Source organism: Vulpes lagopus, chromosome 1, assembly GCF_018345385.1.
Source record: "Vulpes lagopus strain Blue_001 chromosome 1, ASM1834538v1, whole genome shotgun sequence".
Taxonomy (NCBI): Eukaryota; Metazoa; Chordata; class Mammalia; order Carnivora; family Canidae; genus Vulpes; species Vulpes lagopus.
In genome coordinates this window covers 174,863,858-174,884,875 of record NC_054824.1, presented here as the reverse complement: position 1 = coordinate 174,884,875, position 21,018 = coordinate 174,863,858, and the positions used below count along the sequence as shown (strand labels likewise).

Genomic DNA, 21,018 nt, shown 5'->3' with positions numbered 1-21,018 from the left:
AAAGGAAATAATGTGTTCTTGTAGGTTTTGTGATTTTCATTATTTTGTAATTGAAAAAAGTATGAGATAGAAAAAAAATTTTGTATCCATATTTCTGTATCAAACATTAAATTTAGCTGGGCAAAGAATGGAAAAGGGCTAAAATGGTTTCATTCTCTCTTGTGAAAAACACAGTTTTTACAATTCATTTGTTTTGGCCAGGAACAAGTGTCATAAAGAAAGTGCCAACCATCACATTTAAAAATTCTATGTAATAATGAGAAGAATGGAAATTAAGTGAGATGTATTCGATTAATCAAATTGGTCAACTTGCTAACATCCAATATGGGCAAGTTGCTATGAAGATGGCATTAACACACATTGATTATAAGAGTGGACTCTGGTACAGCCTTCCTGTAAAGCAGTTTTGTAACACATATCAGAAGCATTAAACATATTCATGCTTTTTGATCTAGTATTTTCATTTCTGGGGTTTTCAAGGTTATAAAGTACTTCCATAAAAAGTACATATTATTTTAATTCTAATAGTAGGAGATTGGAAATAATGTAAATGTGTAATAATAGATGAACATTTAAATACCTCATAATATCTATCCCTTGGATATGCTACATAGCCATTGAAGTTCATAGTCTCATAAAAATTAGAAAATGTTTATGATGTGATGTTAGTCACAAATAAAAAGCCTGAAAATAAATGTAATGTACAAATAGTTGATATTGGTGTTTTTAAAAGATTTATCCATTTATCTGAGAAAGAAAGCGCGCGCGTGTGTGTGTGATATCAGCTCACAGCTACACACGTGTAGGGGAAAAGACAGAGGGGAGAGAGAGAATCCCAAGCAGACGCCTCACTGAGTGTGGCCTGATGTAGGGCTGGATCCCACGACCTGTGAGATCATGACCTGAGCCAAAATCAAGAGTCAGACGCTTAACCAACTGAGCCATCCAGACGCCCCTAGTTATTCGTGTTTATAGGTGATTTGTAGGTTTTGATTTTTTCTCTTCTGCATTTAAATTTTGTAAATGAAACCATGTATTTGTTTTAAAATAGGAAGAAAGCATGACCCAAAATAATGACATTATTAATATTTATAGACCCTTATTCTTAAAAGATTTTCAAAATACTTGGAAAGATGTCATCTTTTTATAACCCAATTTCATAAGTATTTATTGAATACATATTATTTTATATGTAGGCAGAATTCTCTCCTTTGTAGATATGAAGACCCTGCAATCTGGTAGAGGAGATGATAAAAGTATAAAAGTAATATTAATATGAAACAGAATATTTTAAATGTTATAAGAGGGACTAAGTGATAGAAAAGATTCAGAGAAGATAGGAGTAATATCCACTGAGGAGGGATGTCAAAAAATTGGTAACAGAAAACAAATTCTCTTTTTTTTTTTTAATTTAATTATGATAGTCACAGAGAGAGAGAGAGAGAGAGAGGCAGAGACATAGGCAGAGGGAGAAGCAGGCTCCATGCACCGGGAGCCTGATGTGGGATTCGATCCTGGGTTTCCAGGATCGCGCCCTGGGCCAAAGGCAGGCGCCAAACCGCTGCGCCACCCAGGGATCCCCAAATTCTCTTTTTTAAAATTGAGAGAGAGAGAGAGAGAGAGAGAGAATAAATTCTGAGGAACCAGAATATTTGTTTGTACAGATTTGGTTAGGATTTTGACAAGCAGATTTTGGAGAAACTAATAAAATTCTTAAGTGGTCGATGTAGTTTGAGTGAAAGCCCTCACATGGGTTATATTTGGAGAAATTCAGTTCAGATGGAATTATTTGGTGAGTGGAGGGGGAGGACCAAACCATAGCTTGACACTTTGTATTCCTGAGGGGTTCAATGCCTCTGTGGAGTTGGTACCTCATTCAGTAGGTTGAGGGGATTGGGTTCTTGAATGGAGAAAAAATGTAAAATCTGTGCTAGAATGGAAGATTAATTGGGCAGCAATTAGTATGAGAGAATGATGCAGAAAGGAGTTAAAGCAGGCATCTGATTGTAGCTATAAAGTTATTGCAGGAAGCAGACTGGCCAGAGGAATCAGTAGAAAAGGAAGGCTGTGTGAACCATTATGGGCATATCCTATAGGACTTGGAAACTTGCCAGAAAGAACAAGGGAGAAAAAATAATCTAAGTTTGATCTAAAGCTTTTGTGTCAGAATGGCTTGGAGGTCAGAAGGAGGAAGTGATCTGGGGGGAAAAAGAAAGAATTTAAGCACATGGAAGTTTAGATTTCAGCAGTTCATCCAGGTGAAATTGGCCTAAGAATGAATGAAACTTATCTTAGCACTTTACTCTAGGTTCTGTTTCTTGCTGTTATTAGAACTTTGCAACTGCAGAGACTGTCTACTTTGTGTTGGCATATCTCATTCTGAAGAGTTATCACCTGAGTTAAAGAAGCACTGACTGAACGCCTGTCATGTCCTGCACACTGTTTAGACAGTAGATACAGAAAGATGAAAAAGACGGCCCTGTCCTCACAGTAGTCCCCATCTAGGAGGATGGAAAACAACACACGTTGTTTTAGTTGGATTATACAAGGTTTCCAGCTTCAGGTTCAGGCTTTATTGTTAGCATGCCACAACAGGGGTATTTGTGATAAGAGGAATGTGGCTGTTGTCAAAAGATGAAAAAAAATGGAATCAATGCATAGCTTCCTTTGTGAGTGAGTTTCAAAGCTATATATGAACCTTAAATTTTATTTGAATATGATATGGGGCATAGTCTAGTAAGGACAAAGTTAGCTAGAAAAAAATGAGAGGAAAAAGTTATACACCATAATGTCCAATACTACTAATTATTAGTATAAGTGGGGGGGAAGGTTGTTAACTGGGTCATGGGGAAAGGAGCTGAGTATCTTAGGATTAATATTATGACAACTACCCCATATTATGCACTTACTCTGTAGTAGGCACAGTACTGGGTGCTTTTTGTATTTACTGAGTTCCTCTAAATGAAATGAAGTGTAAAGTACAAGAAGATTTTTTGGGATGCATCCACTGACCTTTTTATACATATAATTGATTGTCAGAGATTATTTCTCTTAAGATTGTTACCCTTGGTATAGGATGCTTACTTAATAAGGACACTAAAAATGTGCTGAAAAAAAGTTGCCTTCTCCATGTTAGTAGAAGGATTTATTTTTAACATATTATTTCCCATATTTGGAAGCTACAGTTATTATATCTTCACAAAATATGCATCTATAAATTATTGTTTATAAGATTTCTAGATCAAGGTTTTTTTTTCCTAAAGATTTTACTTATTTATTCATGAGAGACACAGAGAGAGAGGCAGAGACATAGGCAGAGGGAGAAGCAGGCTCCCTGCAGGGAGCCCAATACAGATTCAATCCCAGGACTCTGGGATCATGACCTGAGCCAAAAGTAGATAGATGCTCAACCACTGAGCCGCCCAGGTGCCCCAAGATTTCTAGATCAAATTTAACTATTCTTCTTGTAATACAGTAAAGCTTTGGTAGGTTTTTGATACTTATTATAGTTATTTATTCAAAGATTCTAATGAGCAAAACAAGTTGAGTTTTTTGTTTTTGTTTTTGTTTTTTTTAATTTTTATTTATTTATGATAGTCACAGAGAGAGAGAGAGAGAGAGAGAAAGGCAGAGACACAGGCAGAGGGAGAAGCAGGCTCCATGCACTGGGAGCCCGATGTGGGATTCGATCCCGGGTCTCCAGGATCGCGCCCTGGGCCAAAGGCAGGCGCCAAACCATTGTGCCACCCAGGGATCCCACAAGTTGAGTTTTTAATGGTTAACATAAAACAAGAAAGATAAGGTGAACATTTAGTACATCATTAGTTCCAGATAAAGAATTCAGTTATTCTTCAGTTGCATATAATACTCAGTGCTCATCACATCACATGCTAATTGAATTTAAACTAAAAAAAAAAAAAAAGAGAAAGAAGGTAAAATAACAAGTATTGCTGTTAAAACATTGGATTCCTTTGTGTTTATTTGATTTCTATGCTTTCTTTGAAATTGCTTTTTATGATTTTACTTTTTTATAGGTTTCTCATATGTATCAGAATACAAAATCAGAATTATAGTACCTGGCCTCTTTCATGGTTGCCCAATTAATTTTCCTCAATTGCTTTACTTGGTTTTATACAGTACACGACATGTATGGTGAGGGGGAAAATGGGAAAAATGTTATTAATATATCATTTACAATGACATAATTATATACCATATGCCATATCTCCCTTCTAATCTTGAACTGGATATTTTCTTTCTTTCTTTTTTTTTTTTGAACTGGATATTTTCAAAATGGAATAATATTGTTGATTCCCCCCCCACTATAGTACATACAATTTTAAGTAGCACTTATTTATGTATTTCCACTTGACCAATGGGCCATGCTTGAAAAAAGTATTACATAGACAACCCAGAACATAATCAGATGTTTCAAATCTAAATCATATTTAAAGCAGTGTGCAAGCTGTGGGATTTCATTTTAGTATTTGTTAAACTAATTTCCAAGGGAGAAATAGGTTGTCAATTAAAAGATAATTGGTATCAGGAGATATGTTTAACACTATACTCACCAGTCTACAATAACAAGAAAGCATTTCATTAAAATGCTTGTTTTAGAGCATACTTGATATTAATGGATATCATTGACTTGTTCTGGGTTGATTATTAGAATACTCTTTGTTTTTCTAAGGGCTTCAATAAGTAGCCATTATTTTGGGGATCTTAAACATTTTTTTGGTTATACTTGTTCACAGGTGGCAAACTCTGGTCATATATCAGTAAGTTTCTAAACAGAAGCCCTGAAGAAAGCTTTGACATCGGGGAAGTGAAAAAATCTACACTTACTAAAGTTCACCTGCAACAGCCAACTTCTAGTCCTCAGGACAGCAGCAGCTTTGAATCCAGAGGAAGTGATGGTGGAACCATGCATAAAGTTTTGCCTTTGAAGACTAGTCTTACTCCAAGCTCTCAAGATGATAGCAACCAAGATGAAGAAGGCCAAGATAGCTCTCCAAAATGGCCAGATTCGGGCTCAAGTTCAGAAGAAGAATGCACTACTAGTTATTTGACATTATGCAATGAATATGGGCAAGAAAAGATTGAACCAGGATCATTGAATGAAGAGTCTTTCATGAAGATTGGAGGGAATGGTGTTGATGCCAAAGTTATTGAAAGCTTCCCAACACACCTTGCTGCTGACAGTGACAGCCCGAGCACCCAGCAGATGGCTCATGAGCTGAAGTTCTTTGCTGGAGATGATGCCGTAGAAGCAATTAGTTCTCCAGGAACGTCAGATTCCCTTAATAGATCTAAAAACAGTCCCATGGAGTTCTTTAGGATAGATAGTAAGGATAGCACTAGTGAACTCCTAGGCCTTGATTTTGGAGAAAAATTGTATAGTCTAAAGTCAGAGCCTTTGAAACCATTTTTCACTCTTCCAGATGGAGACAGCACTTCCAGGAGTTTCACTACTAGTGAAAGCAAGATAGAGTTTATAGCTCAGGACACCATTAGCAGGGGCTCAGATGACTCTGTCCCAGTTATTTCTTTTAAAGATGCTGCTTTTGATGATGTCATTGGCACTGATGAAGGAAGGCCTGATCTTCTTGTTAATCTACCTGGTGAATTGGAGGCAACCAAAGATGGTGCAGCAGTGGGACCTACTAAGTTTACACAGACTAATGTAGGCATAATTGAAAGTAAACTATTGGAAGCCCCTGATGTTTTATGCCTCAGGCTTAGTACTGAACAATGCCAAGCAAGTGAAGAAGAAGGCACAGAGGAATTGAGTGATCCTTCTAGGCCTAAATCCCATAGTATAGCAGAGAAACACAATGCACAGGGGGATCTTGGGATGTTATTTGTAGCAGCTGTTGATCATAGTAGTTCAGGAGACATGTCTTTGTTACATAGCTCAGATCCTAACTTCCAAGGACTTGGAGTGGTTGAGTCAGCAGTGACTGCAAACAACACCGAAGAAAGCTTATTCCGTATTTCTAACCCACTCTCAGGTGCTAATGAATATAATGTAAACACAGACACTTTAAAAACTGAAGAAGTATTGCTGTTTACAGATCAAACTGAGGATTTGGCTAAAGAGGAACTGACTTTATTTCAGAGAGACTCAGCGACTAAGGGGGAGAGTGGATTAGCACTAGAAGGAGACAAGGAAATACATCAGCTTTTTGAGGACCTTGATAAAAAATTAGCACTAAACTCCAGGTTTTACATCCCCGAGGGCTGCATTCAAAGATGGGCAGCTGAAATGGTGGTAGCCCTTGATGCTTTACATAGAGAGGGAATTGTGTGCCGCGATTTGAACCCAAACAACATCTTATTGAATGATAGAGGTCAGGAACTTTTGCAAATGCATTTCTTTTTATTCGCTGTTGCTTCCAATTAACTGAGTAGGCGTTTTATCTTGTAATTAGTATCTTCATTTCCTGTCTAGAGCTTCATTATCAGTGCGGCAAATTCACCCCCAGTAATAGCTTCTAGTACTTAATGATGCCATTATTCTTAATGATACTGTTTTTAGCTACAAAAGGAGTAATTACAGTTCACTTCTGCAGAAAATGGAAGAGAAAAATGTTTTGATTTCTCCTGTCGTTTTGTTTTTAGGACACATTCAGCTAACGTATTTTAGCAGGTGGAGTGAGGTTGAAGATTCCTGTGACAGCGATGCCATAGAGAGAATGTACTGTGCCCCAGGTTAGAGCAATCTCCTAAAATGTTTCACTTGAAAAAGTAGTTCGGCAGCTTTCCTTTCTTTTTAGAAGTTGTATTTTTCACTAACAGTTCACATATGTGTTGGGTTTGAGTATCTCTTTAATCCTTCAAAAGAGAAAATTTGGGGATAAAACCATTATATATTCCATAGAGGTGTGTGTGTGTGTGTGTGTGTGTACATATTTGTTGTTGTTAAACAGGTTTGTACTTCTCTTAGAACTGACAGTGAGTTCTTAGAAATGTCTTAACTTCTTACTGTTTAGAAAAGACCTTTAAATACCCCAAGCCTCTTTAAATGGGTGGTTTTTATTTAGATATGAGAGGTACTGATGAAAGAGGTAAAATCCCTAAGGATAAAAATGGGCAAAATGTGGAATTTTTAAAAAATGCAATATTGTGACTTCAGTGATGAGTCAAGCTGGCATGGTAGAGCAGATTTGAGAGTCCTTTCTGTATCTGAGACATTTTAGGAAGCATGTTCTTCTTGGTTTAAAATAGCCAGTTTAGCCAAATATTTGACACAACAGGTTTCTCTTGCTCTTACGGCATTGTCTTTATTTTTTTAAAATTAGAGATTTCTTTCTGGGGTGTGTTAGATCCTTTGCTGATAATTACAGGTCATTTAAGCATCTGAATTGGATTTGAGTTAGTGTCTCTGTCAGTGCAGATGGGGCTATATTTGAATCCAAAGTTCGTTCACCTTTTGCCTAGCTTTCAGCCTCTTTGGATGGTCAAAGTTGCTTCACTTGTCACCCCACTGGCTTTCAAAGGAGGTTCAAGCTGATTATGTTGACATGATCTGCTTAGTTGTTGATTAATACAGTATTTAATGCTTCCTAGCTAACCAGTGTATTATTGATGCTAACATTGTTTCCCTGCATAATGGGAAATGATTATAATTAGGATTGAAAGAGCTATATTGTTTTTAGTTACAACCTTCATTGTTAAGAATTATATCTGTATTGGGGAATAGCGAAGTTTTTCAACCTGTGAAGCAAATATCCTAAAACTATTTCCTGAAACCAACGATTTGGATTTTTTTCTTACTATTATACTGTTTCCTTTCTTCTTTCCTCAAATTAGGGGTATTTGATTTTATTTCTTCCTAGGGGCAATAGAGCATGCCCACATTTTTTGTTTCTCTCAAGTAGATAATATGTTGTTTTTTGAAGGCTTATTAGTATGATTTAGTTAATGGGATAACAAAAATAATTTCATAGTGAAATCACTTTATTATGGTTATCTGGTTTTTTGTGTTTTTTTTTCTCACATCCTTTTCTAATTTGATAATAACATTTTAGGTACCAATGTACATAAGTACATATATTAATTGAATGATGGGAGGTTTTATGAATTTGGGAGGTTTTATGATCAAAATTAAGTCCGGGAGTTCTTTTTTAATGAAACCTATTAAATCCAGAAGTGAAGTAAAATATAAACCTCACATCAAAACCAAATGTTTATGAGACATTGTTTAATGTTTATAACTGACACCTTATTTACTATTTTTATTTTCACTCTTTTATTGAAAACTATAGGGTCATCCTTTGCCATTCTAGCAAATTGTTTCTTCAATGTACAGTCACATTTAGCATTCATAGCATCTAGAGAATTTTAATATATGTGGGCCAGAGCTATACTACATTCACCAACAAATACATACTTTTAATTTTGTGTATTGAAATACTGAATTTAATCCAGATCAGTTTCCAAATTTTCCTTTTTAAGCCTTTCCCCGGAAATCACAATGCTCACACCTTACCAGCAGGTGGCAGTCTACCATTAATGGATTTTTGCTGTCCTCTTCCAGGTTGCCCTTCACTAACGTTTGAAAAAAGCTGTCATCTGAAGAAGGGCTTTGTTTTAATTATTTGCATGAAAGAATTGTACTTTCAAGCTTTGTGAATTTGCAAAAGTGTCCTAGCATTATGGCATGCATTGAACAATGTGGAAAGTCTCTTCTTCTATTCTTTGGGCTCATTAATTTGTTTTATCAACGAGGGAAGAAACAAAACCAGGAATGGCCTTCACTGAAAAGTAAAGCTGGTGTTGTTATGTAGATGATCGTAAACCCAGAGAGTTACAGAACTCAGTTAAGTCCATGTTCTCCCTCCCCTTGCTTATCATGCAAGGGGAACTAGGACCAAAAAAATGGTAAATTACCATTTGTTTCAAAAGCGAATAGCCCTACTACTGATAAAAACTGTAAGTAGGCTCTCCTCTTCTATTCGAAGGGTGGGTGCAATGCTAATATGCTAATATTTCAGTGCCTAAAAGTCACAAATCCATTAACACATGGAGACAGAGAGTACTTAGTCATCTTTTGGTCTGCCCTTAGAAACACTGAAGGGTTGCAGTAATTCTCTCCCACACCCCCCTGCCTTTCCGTTTTCCAACTCTAACCTTAGTATTATTGTCCAAGTAACTCTAAAGCATGGTAAGCAGCTGATGTTTGGTTAGAAAGTAAAGTTGTCATAAGATTGTGATGAGAACGATCCACTTCTGTTTAAACAGCATGCAACCTCTACCCCGACCCCTCCTCCCTCCTGGGAATCCTTATCACATATTTGTCCTAAAAACATGATCCACCTGCCCTGTACTTTATAGTATCAGCAGTGTATCTTTTCATCTTGTGGATGGTGTGCCTTTATATTTTGAGAAAAATTTCCAGTAACAGATTCGATTTACATGGACAGAAACCTGAGCACATGCCAAACTAGCAGGGGGGCCATTATTCTGCTCTATAAATAAGTTTAAAAAAGAAACAACACACACACAGAAACCTGTGAATCAACATGTTTTGGTCTAATTGAGGGGAAAAGCAAGATAGATAAATTTTGAAATGCAAATGATCACCTTCTGTTATTTAAGTATACTTTCTGCCAACTTTGCGATCTCCGATTTTAAAAAGTCACAGTCCTTTCAACAATGTGTACTACCAAGGATATCTGATGTTCACAAGTTTCTACAACAACACGAAGAACTCTCTTAAAAAGTTGCCACTTTTTTATAGTAAAGAAAACAAGTCCGATAACAAAAAGACAAAACCCATGGAGCTTTCTCTGTCTACATCTGTGAAAAAGCCAGCAAATAAATGGCTGCAGCTGCTGGCCGATCAAGAGGGTCTTGAGAATACGAATTCACTGATCAAACCCAGCCCTGTTTTCAAAGTAGAAGCCATTCCTTTTAGCTTCACTTTGTATCCTTAGATTATATAGGATGATTCTCTAGAAAGGTTTTATTTTAAATAAACATCATTCATGGTAAATAGGTTCCTTTCATACGAGAGAAACACAGGACAGAGTTCAGGAAGGGAAAAAGCAAAGAATAGACTCCAAAGTGGGAATAGATTGTCTAGCGTGACAACATAAACACAACACTGTCTAGTTTCCATATTAGGAGACCGTTAGATACTTTATCAAGAGACTTTGAGACAGGTTCTCCTCTTTTTCGTTGTGAGAGGTTATAGAATAAAAACTGGAGTAACTTGATTATTCTTCTCTGGAGGACTTCCTTGTAGCTACTCTGATTTTATTTCTGTATTTCTGCGCATGCGCACACACACACAGGATTTTATGTGCTGTCTCATAACTATTCATTTATCATAACATAAAATAAATTTTTGTTACAGTGTTTTAAGTATAAAGGAAGAATAAAGTGTCAAGAAAGTATTTTTTTTACCAGTATTTTTTTTCCTTAAGTCTTGACTCTCATCATAAAAAAGCAGCTAGAAAATAGAACCTCTAATAGTAAGCATATAAAATACAAGACTATATTTGAAAGTTTAATACATTATCTAAGGCAAGTGAGTAAAATTGTTTATATGTTCGTTATTATGCTAATATAATCACTTAAGTTTCTCATTCTGGTCTTCACAAGTCGATATGGTATCCTATCAGTGTGTGTCCTTCACCTTTATTTTCCACTCCATTATGAGCCTTTTATAAATGCTTGAAATTTACATTGACATTTCTCGTTGAATACTTTTCAGACTTGAGAATTTATAGGTGAATATGTGTGTAAATTGAAGAAGTCCAAAATGCTTTTTACTGCAGTCCAATCTCCACGCTCCCAGATGTCAAATGACAGCTTTGCTTCCTCTCTTAGGCGATTTCACACTTGGAAACAGCTCACAGCTGACAGTGAAAAGTGAAACATAGAAAAATCATGCTGAAAACTATCTGCAAAATTCAGTTTTAGAGCATGACGTTTATTTACTACCACTCTTTGCTCTTCTAGCCTGACTTTATCAAATAGTCCATGAATATATTTTTTGAGGGTAGTCTCCTCTGTCCTTTTTCATAAACGTGTCTTACATGTTATTTGTTGCTTTTTAAGTGTGGTGCTCTATATGATAGTTATGTATTTGATACTTTAGATCTAGGACTCAGACCATGGATGGTTTAAAATATGAGGCCATCCAAAGTTTAAAATTTAGAATATTAAGGTGGAATTGAGAATTACCACCCTTCAGTATTTGTCCTACATCAGCCGTTAACTCATTGCATGTTATTTAAGACTTTCTAGACCTTAACTTATCACTAGTAAAATAGATTTGTTGAGTATAAAAAAGATCCAGATATCAAGTCATCTAATACCCTTCTTACACAAAATGTCAGAAATCAAGTTCATTTTATTAAGGAAGAATTTTTTTGCTCAAGGATAAATACTGATTTCTTATCTAATATTAGTGGGGTGAAAATAATTATTTCACTTGAGGACTTTCTAAATATATATTTTTACTCATTTATATAGAGTGTTTACATAATATATATGATGTAGAAATGAGGGGTTTATGGATAGTATTTTCATTTGGAGGAGAAAAGCCAAGACACCTTTTGAATAGGGTGAAATTTGATTGCCAAGATCCTCAACAAAATTGTTTAAGGAAGAAAGAGTCATTTGGATATGAGAATTTTTGGGTCCTGGGTAACTTCACCAAACATGAAGGAATGCAAAGAGATACCAAGTGAATATAGATGTGTATTTTGAAATAATAACAGTATAAGCAGTAAATATGACTATCTCCCTGGTGTAGGCTTTAAACTATTTTTTCCCCAAAGGAGGAAGAAGAAAAAGGCAAGAGGGAACTATAGAAATAATTTTTAAAAGGGTAAAATATTTGTGGTTAATATTTAAACATTATCTTTCAAACACTAACTCTTTTGTTTAATTTATCCTAAAGCAAAACTCCACCAGTAACTCTCTTATACATGGTAGATGTTTTAATGTTTTCCATGAACGATTAGCAAGTACTTTTAATCCTCTGCCTCTAGCTCTTACTGTCATAAAGACCAAATCTATATCTTCTTTGGGAGAACCAGTAACTTATTAAGTTTGCCATAGAATAGTGAAAATTTTACACTGAGGAAAATTCTCTGACGCATTTCACCTCTGTATATTGATGAAGCTTGTGCCAGGAATATAGAGTTATATGAAGATAAGCAAAAAGAACTTCAAGTCAACTCAAATATAACCGTGTCCAGGCAAGTCCCTCCTGATGGAAAGATGAAATACTTGCTTTATATTAGTTTGAAGGTCTGGGACCTTGGGATCCATCCCTAGATAGAATGTATCTTGGATCCCTCGCAAATCCCCCAGTGATGAGCCAGTCATCTTCATCTCTGCATTAAGGTCACTCCATGTTGAAATAGACCCATTCTGAAATTATTCTTCTCATTAGGACAAAATGTGGTTTGTTCCTACTGATGGGAATGAGGCAGAGTAATAGCAAAGTGTTCCATCCTTGTTATTTGCCATCTTAGTGAATAACACATTAGCTCTTTTCAGGAGAAGAAATTCTTCAGCCGTTAGAACTGAGCATTTATAAGAGCCGGTTAAAAATGTTTTCATGCAGAAGAGGTGAAATACAAGATCTCTGTATGTTTCATGATACTACCTGATATATTGGAGATATACCAAGCTTTAGATTATTAAAAGGAAGTTAGTTTTAACCTCTTATTTACTCCAAACTTTTTCTTTATGATCTTGGACAGATTCTTTTTTAAAAGAGGAACATGAGACTAGATAACTTAAAGTTTTAAGTAATAGCTGCATTGTAATGCTTCTAGATTTTCAGGCCTAAGTTGATTTTTGGCAACTGTTCAATTACTTGGCCTCACTACCATATTGTTATAAAGAGGAAAACTATCTCTTACCTCTGATTTTTTTTTAAAGATTTATTTATTCATGAGAGACAGAGTCAGAGACATAGGAAGAGGGAGAAGCAGGCTCCATGCAGGGAGCCTGATGTGGGACTTGATCCCAGGACCCGGGGATCATGCCCTGAGCCAAAGGCAGACACAACCACTGAGCCACCCAGGTGCTCCTACCTCTAATGTTTAATGCAGAAGGGGTAATGCTGAGTCCTAAACATTATGTTCCAGGGCTATTGGCTAGCTACTTTGACCAAATCATCAGTTTCTATACCATGGAAAAAATCTTGTCAGTTTGAATCTCCATGAAGTAACCAGGGCTTTCTCCTTCCAAGCAATTATTCACAAATGCTTCCTTCAAATAAATGTTTAAAAATGCTAAGGTTTTAAAAAATTGATGACAAAGCAAATGGGACTCCTTAAGCTCCTTTAATAGTGGTGCATGAAGCTCTGCTTGCCTAACATGGCAACAGCACTGGAGAGAGAGGGGTGGGAACTGCGTCCATCATTTTCACAATTTTCAGTTAGCCTTTTTCTCATCAATCAACTTTAATGGCTTTGGTTGGGTAACACTGTGACACCCGATGGCTATTCAGAATGGAGTTGTTGTGATATGATCAATGGAAAATGGAGCATGCTGTTGGTGTTTTTTTTTTTTTCTTTCCTACTAGAAATGCAGGGTGAGAGAGTAAGCAAGATTGTGTAGAGCTCAGAATTATAATTATAATCAGTCAACCAGAAGTCATATGGTGGTTACCCATTTCTTATTTTATCTCACAAGAAGATGGTATAGTAATGATACCTATAAACTCCCTTGAACAGGTAATTCTTAGCTCTGGAATGCTGAATCAAGTTAAATCGAGTTTTGACACAACTTATGGAGATAGTTGCAGGAAAGCTCAGCATATGGTTGCCAGGTCACCCCCACAACAAGAAATTCAGAGCAAGATAATGGGAAAAAAGCAGAATTAGGTATTTGGTCAAGCCTAGCCTAAATTCTCTGAGTGTGATGTGTCCTTACATTGGAGTCCCCACAAGAAAACTGGCCCAGAGTTTCAGGTAATTAAAATGTGAAAAACATCTGGATTAATAATGAGGTGGTGGTAGGAAGCAAGGCTAGAGCCTGGGAGGAGCCAAGAAGACAAGTGTGTCAGAGAGGTAGAGCGGCACAGTTCTCCCATCACCTTGTGGTGCTGTGAGGAGCAGAGCTCTAGCTGCTGCAGACTCTTCTCTCTGGAAAGTGCTAGCTTCTGTCACTGGCCTTCTCTGGATGATACTCCAGTGAACGAGAGGAGTGTGATACTGGCAACTTTTAAGTAGTTCATACACCTTACTCAACAAATAAGGTATTTGAATAATCAGTTGGGTACCGTGTTGGAAGACTTTATGGAACGTAGAATGGAGAAGTGGGCAGCCGCTGTTTTCTAAAGTAGGATAAAATGTGGGAAAAAGGGAGCAGGGCAGCCTGGGTGGCTCAGCTGTTTAGCACCTGCCTTTGGCCCAGGGTGTGATCCTGGAGATCCGGGATCGAATCCCACATCTGGCTCCCTGCATGGAGCCTGCTTCTCCCTCTGCCTGTGTCTCTGCCTCTCTCACTCTGTATCTCTCATGAATAAATAAATAAAATCTTTAAAAAAAAGGGGGGGGGGAGCAAATTGCTCATTTGAAATAATGGCCTACAAAGTGCAAATTTCAGGCTCTAGCCAGTCTGTCCCTCTGAGGATTAAGATCTGCCTAAGAGATGTGAGACCTTAGGCAAGCTACATTTCTTCTGTCCAGATTCTTTCATTTAAAATACACTTCCTCTTGAACACTTGTGTACCTTCAGACTTTTAAACTTTAAATGCCTAAACTTTGATAATGTAGTTCATAGGTATTAGAGAAACAATTCAACCCTGGAATTAAAATGAAACTTTACTCTCCTAGTTGATAACGGATGTAGTTTTGCATTTAGTTGCAACGTGTGGTCTTGTTTGTGAAAACTTAAAAAAATTTTTGTCTCTATATCTAAAATAATACCCTTGGGAAACTAGTGTATTTGGTCCTGCAGTGTACTTAAGTGAATTTGCGTCTGATGACATTAAAAGAATACTGACTGGGCAGCCCGGGTGGCTCAGTGGTTTAGCGCTGCCTTCAGCCCTGGAGACCCAGGATCGAGTCCCACGTTGGGCTCCCTGCATGGAGCCTGCTTCTCCCTCTGCCTATGTCTCTGCCTCTCTCTCTCTCTCTCTCTCTCTCTCTCTCTCTGTCTCTCATGAATAAATAAATAAAATCTTAAAAAAAAAAAAGAATACTGACTGATGCTAATGACCTCACCAGACTCACAGCGGATATGGTAGGCAGCTTACACACTTGTAGCACCTTACAGACGACCCTGTACCTGGATTCCTCACATTGAACAGGGGCACAGGCGACCTTGAGTTACCTCCCAGTCCTGTCTTCTTCCTGCTGCCAGGGCTGTTCAGCTTTTCCCCTTGCCACATACCATCCCTGTGGGAATAAACCATACTGGTCACTGTGCTCTGCAGTGGGGAGCATTGGACAGCATCCACCCTCTTTAAGCCACCAGCATCTCTTACCTGGACCAGTGCAGTCATCAACTGACTGCTCACCTGGCTTTAATCTGCATTTCATCCAGCAGCCAGGGTGGGCTTTGGATAATGTTAGAAACTTTCTAGCCTACCACATATAAAAGTGTGAAAGGACTTGATGTAGACCTCAATGCTCAATGGGACTTAAGGAAAATGAATGTGATGAGGCCTTTGTAGATGCTTTGAACGCCTTGAATGAACAGTGCTACAGAACACAAGATGGATGTACTTATTCAACAAATACTAAGTGCCTCCTGTGTCCCAGGCCCTGTGCCTAGGAACTAGAAATAGAAGACATAATTGGTATAGTATTGACAGTTAATTTTGAAGACTTAGGTTAAAAAAAAAAGAGAGAGAGAGAGAGAGACTACCCAAACAGAAGACGTATATACAATTGGTTACCTAGAATGTTAATAAACATTTATAGGTGAATAGTTGTATTATTAGAATTGTAATTTACCACACTAACAAAAGATGTGCTTAGCTGTTTCTCTTCTCATCATTTAGTTCCATATATTGTTGGATTAAAAAAAAAAAAAAGCTTTCTTCTGTGTTTCTTTCTCTTTGTTCTTCAGTCATCAGCTGTAGTGGAAGACTAATGCTCAGCCCCTGCATAGAAAATCTTTATACACAGCAAGAGCTGGTGAGAGAAATTGACTAGAATTTTGTAATTCTAGTCCCTTTCAATTAGCAACAGATGCTGCAGGGAAAGATTGTCTGTGTAGGAACACAGTACTAATGTTTCCATGCTCTAGCTGACATGGAATGCTCATTGCAGAAGAAAGATGTTCTTTTCCTTGGTCCAAGTATGTTGCTAATGATAGATCAGATTTTCTTTTTCTTTTTTGCTTTTTTCTATTCCTATCAAAGGCCATTGTGGCTTAATTTTTATATTGTTTTATTCACCAAAGATCTCTTATTCTAAAAGCTAATATATTTGTGTTACTTGTGTTTCTTTTCCAAAAATGAGAATTGCAATCCTTAAAGTCAGATATTTAGAATTGTTTTTTTTAACAAAGATTTTGTCAGAGAGAGAGAGGGAGTGATAGAGAGTATGAGCGGCAGGCAGAAGGAGAAGCAGGCTCCCTGCTGGGCAAGGAGCCCAGTGCAGGACTCAGGATCCTGGAATCATGACTGGAGCCAAAGGCGGATGCTTAGCTGACTGAGCCACCCGCGCATTCCCTAAAATCACTTTTTAAAAAACTCCATGGCATTAGAAAACTATATCTCCCCTTAACTCCCAAGGTATACTTACTACAGATTATCATTTTAATTTATTGCATAGACCTGTGCCTTTAAAATTGTTCCGTCATTCAGATATTTGGATAAAGTGCTATATCATTTATGGGACAAATTCTTCTACCATCTAAATATTGGTTTAATTTGACTGTTCTATAAATACTTTATTTGCAACATTTGTTGCTTTTTCATTGAGTTTTATATGATCTCTTAATTGTTTCACAGTTACTAAAACTTTGAAAAGAAGTGAGGCTTCTAAGATTCTATTTACTTAAAGAAGTGTAGGTAGAAAACAGTTTGGGAGAAATATTTAAAAACTTTTCCTAAGTGAAAATAGAATTTTTCTATATGTGAAATTCTCTTCTAAGAAAATTCTGAACTTACTACATTTCCTACCATATCCTATAAGGAAGATAGCAACAACAGAACATACTGCCAGAGGGAGGTTATGGAATTGTCTGGAGATTTTTGCAATGGGTCTAGGCAACTGTTCTGTTAGTAAGGGTAAAGTGGGAGGATGAGATGACCCGTGTGGGCCTCCCTTGGTGAAAAACCAAGGAATAGAAGCAAGTGGTGTCATCAGTCTGAAAGTGTGCCTTATCAAATCCATCAAAGAACTGAATGTTGAATAGCAGATTCCCTTATTTATCAAGCAGTATAATAATAACAAACCCTTAAAGAAAAGTAAATTCTGAATTTGGGATGTTGAGGGTACCAAATTGCTTAAAAAGCAAGTTGATTCATCTTTGTAAAGCTTTGGTAGAAAGGTTGGTCTTTAAAGTATGAGTTTGACACACGTTTTCTAGCTTTTTAAAATTACTGTACAATTTCCAACATAGTTTTATCATTATCTTTGGTTATTTTTGAGTCATGTCTTTGGCAAATCCATGTGGTTTAAACTATGTAGTTAGTCCTAAGAGGCAGGGCCTGTGCTTATGCTTAAGTATTTATCATGATTTCAGTAATACTGTCTGAAAGGAGAAGTGTATACTTCTTTTCCTTCACTTCTCATGCAGGTATAGACATTTTATGATTTCTTAAGCCCAAGCTTTCAGCTTTTTTGCTCCTGTATTTTTGAGGAGTAAGGATTGTTATAGCTACAGTTTTGGGGTCAGGTTAACATTATCATTTTTGGCTATAAGAGGGAGACTTAGCAAATTGATTATCATAAGGACTGTAAAACTCTCTTACTCTACGTTTTAGTCAGCCTTTGACAATATGGGTTACCAAGGCAGCATTATTTTTCTGAAAAATATCTTGGCTTGTTGAGATGTGTTCTATGAGGTGTTAAACATGAGTAAAACAAAGATAGGCAAAGCACATTTTATGTTGTGATATCTTTATTGTTTTATTTAAACGTGTTTATTCACTTGTGAAATATGATGGTTTGAATCATTAGTATGAATTGGTAAGATTCTATATTGTGTTAGAATGTGAGACTTGATAGTGCTAAAATGAGAATACTAGAATTTTACTAAACTGTTCTCACCTATTTGATGTCCTTAAAAAGTTTTAGATGGTTTAAAGTATAATCTGGGGCCAATTCTGTGTCTCTATTACATTAAAAGATGATAATGATTAGATTGAGTAACACTGATTCATTTCGTTTGCTGCCAGGTCTCTGTGGATAGAAAGGAGAAGAAGGAGGTTTGAGGAATGCTAGTCATTTTAGCATAATCCCACTCTTTGGGCATTTTAGGTTAATGGAGGGAGAAGAAATTTTGAGAAAGGCTCATGAGTGCTTTTGAAGACACTTTCAGGGTCATAAAACAACAGGTAGAAAGAATGTTATAGGTCTGGCTCTCCTCATTTTCAGAATAAGCTTAGTGTGACATACTCAGACAGAATCCAACAGTAGCACGACTTCAGCCCCATCAATACATTTCTTTGATTCAAACACAAAAATCTAGGATGCTTTGATAACACCATCTCTTTTTGACTTTTTGTGGGAATTATCTGAGAATTTGTTTTTCTAGAGAATAGTTTATTTTTCTCCCCCATCACTTAAATGCCTATGCTATAGTAAGTATTGCTGCATTTATGGAGAATAAAGATACTATTTTACCACCCTGGAAATTGCAAATATAGAATGTAATAGCAGGGGAAGGGCATGTGTGGAAGCTTTTGCACGTTGGTTTTTATAGGAAAAATATTTAGAAAATGGACAGAACAGTGATCAATTTAACCTTTAAAATTTTTTTTGGCTTTTTTTCCCCCTAGAGATTTAACAAAATTCAAGGTAGGAGTTTAAAGGGATTTCTCAATTTCCCTGTGTTATACTTTTAAAACAGTCTCACAGACTTATTTGGTATTTCTTTATGTTCTCTGCTTTTGACATTAGATACATATACATGACTATTCACCTAGTGTTTGGGGCAATCCTCATGTAGCTTTGTATATAAATTAGTACTCTTGGTTTATGCTTTAAGTTTTGTATAGATTTTGTAAGTAAAGCAGTTGTAGAGCAGTGGTTTTGACAGCCACACAGTCTTAGGCTTCTTTTTGGCAGTGTAATTTCAAAGTATATCTTTTTTTTTTTTTTAAAGTAGGCTCCAAGCCCAGTGTGGAGCACAATGTGGGGCTTGATCACAGCCCTGAGATCAAGACCTGAGCTGAGATCAAGAGTCAGGTGCTTAATTGACTCAGCCACCCATTCGCTAGCCCCATATCAGTACTTTTTTTTTGCATTACTTTTAAATATAAGAATGATTGGTCCTTAATGTTAAAAAGAAAGACAAAATCCTTCATTCTGATTTTTTTTTTTTAAGATTTTATTTATTTATTCATGAGAGAGAGAGACAGAGACAGAGACACAGGCAGAGGGAGAAGCGGGCTCCATACAGAGAGGCTGATGTGGGACTCGATCCCGGGTCTCCAGGATCATGCCCTGGCTGAAGGTGGCGCTAAACCACTGAGCCACCCGGGTTCCCTTTCATTCTGATTATTAAAAGAAAAAGAAAATTCTGTTTGAAAATCCTAAAGAAATTCCACAAGTACTCACTCCAGTTGTAATATTTAAATTTCCTAGTCGTTACGAAGTTTTTCTGTGTGTCTTACCTAAATACAGAACTCTTTGTTGTATTTTTGAGTCATCTGTGAAAATCAAGGTCGATGGGTTATGATGTCAATTTCACATTAATTAATGAATCCCTGCTTAATATAAAGTCATCTTGAAAAGCTTCAAACTACATTCTAAGAGGATGGATCTGAAACTTTAGTCTTTTTTTTCCAGATTTCCATGAACAAAAATTACCTTTTCAAAGTTGTCATCCTTCTTTACTGGCCCAGTCAGAATATAGACAGCATTCAGCCTAGGCACCTTCATACTTTTTCTTAGATTACACAGCAGTTTTTCTTAGATTAGGATCAGCAGTCTCCTTCGGCCTGAATATCATCAGAAAGCGTAGCCAATTGACATCCAAGAGGAGGGAAGAGGAAGTAAAGGGAGAGGAAAAGAAGATGGTTATCACAGGAAGAAAGAAGATCAAGGAAAGATGGAAAAAGAAATGGGGAGCACAAAAAGTAGACTAATGTCAACAGTACTAGAGGAAAATCAGCAGTGATGTCAGATGCCAGTTGGTGCCTCCTTGACTAGAGAGCAAGCCAAGGGAGGAGTGGGAAGTAATTGGCTCTAGGGCCTACTTGGTTCTCTTGTTATTGCCTGTGTTGCCTCACTCAAAATAAGGCCCATCAGACACTGGCAATCCACATTTGAAGCAGTATGATGGTCATTATCTACCCGTTAAAGGACGCTGGCAGAAAATTGTGAGGACTTTCAAAGCAGCATAAAACCAATGAACCTAGAACCTAGTTCTTAGCCTCTGTAGTTGAGCAAGTTCACAGAAACCAGTAAAGAAATACATCTTGTCTGTCTCATGAAGTGCCTCTCAAATTTTCTCCCCAAGTACTTTTGACTGTAGGGGTGATATGAAATGGGTACCCTAGGGGACAAGTAAAATGTGATCCTGAAGCTTCTCTGAAGTCGGTTTTTTTTTTTTTTTAAAGATTATTTACTTATTTATTCATGAGAGACAGAGAGAGGCAGAGACATAGGCAGAGGGAGAAGCAGGCTCCCTGCAGGGAGCCTGACTCAGGAATGGATCCCAGGACCCCAGAATCACAACCTGAGCTAAAGTCAGATGCTAAACCACTGAACTACCCAGGCACCCAACATTTCAGAATTTTGAACAGGAAAGTGATATAATCCATTGCTTGCTTTAGGCTGGAAGGAAGTGTGCAAGAAGTTATTTGATGACTGGACTATGGTCAATATTTTTACTTTTATCAAGTTTCTAAGAACTTGT

At 37.0% G+C, this 21,018-nt stretch overlaps 1 protein-coding gene across 8 annotated transcripts in view; it reads left to right on the top strand.

The window, feature by feature from the left end:
• RPS6KC1 (ribosomal protein S6 kinase C1) overlaps positions 1-21,018 on the top strand; it is a 180,399-nt gene that overhangs the window by 144,164 nt on the left and 15,217 nt on the right. For 7 of the 8 annotated variants that reach the window (XM_041757097.1, XM_041757086.1, XM_041757077.1 and 4 more), the window contains 2 exons: positions 4,755-6,350; positions 6,622-6,711. In XM_041757097.1, coding sequence (XP_041613031.1) covers positions 4,755-6,350; positions 6,622-6,711 — 1,686 coding nt within the window. The remainder of the gene's footprint in view (positions 1-4,754; positions 6,351-6,621; positions 6,712-21,018) is intronic. The other variant, XM_041757136.1, reaches the window with a different exon arrangement.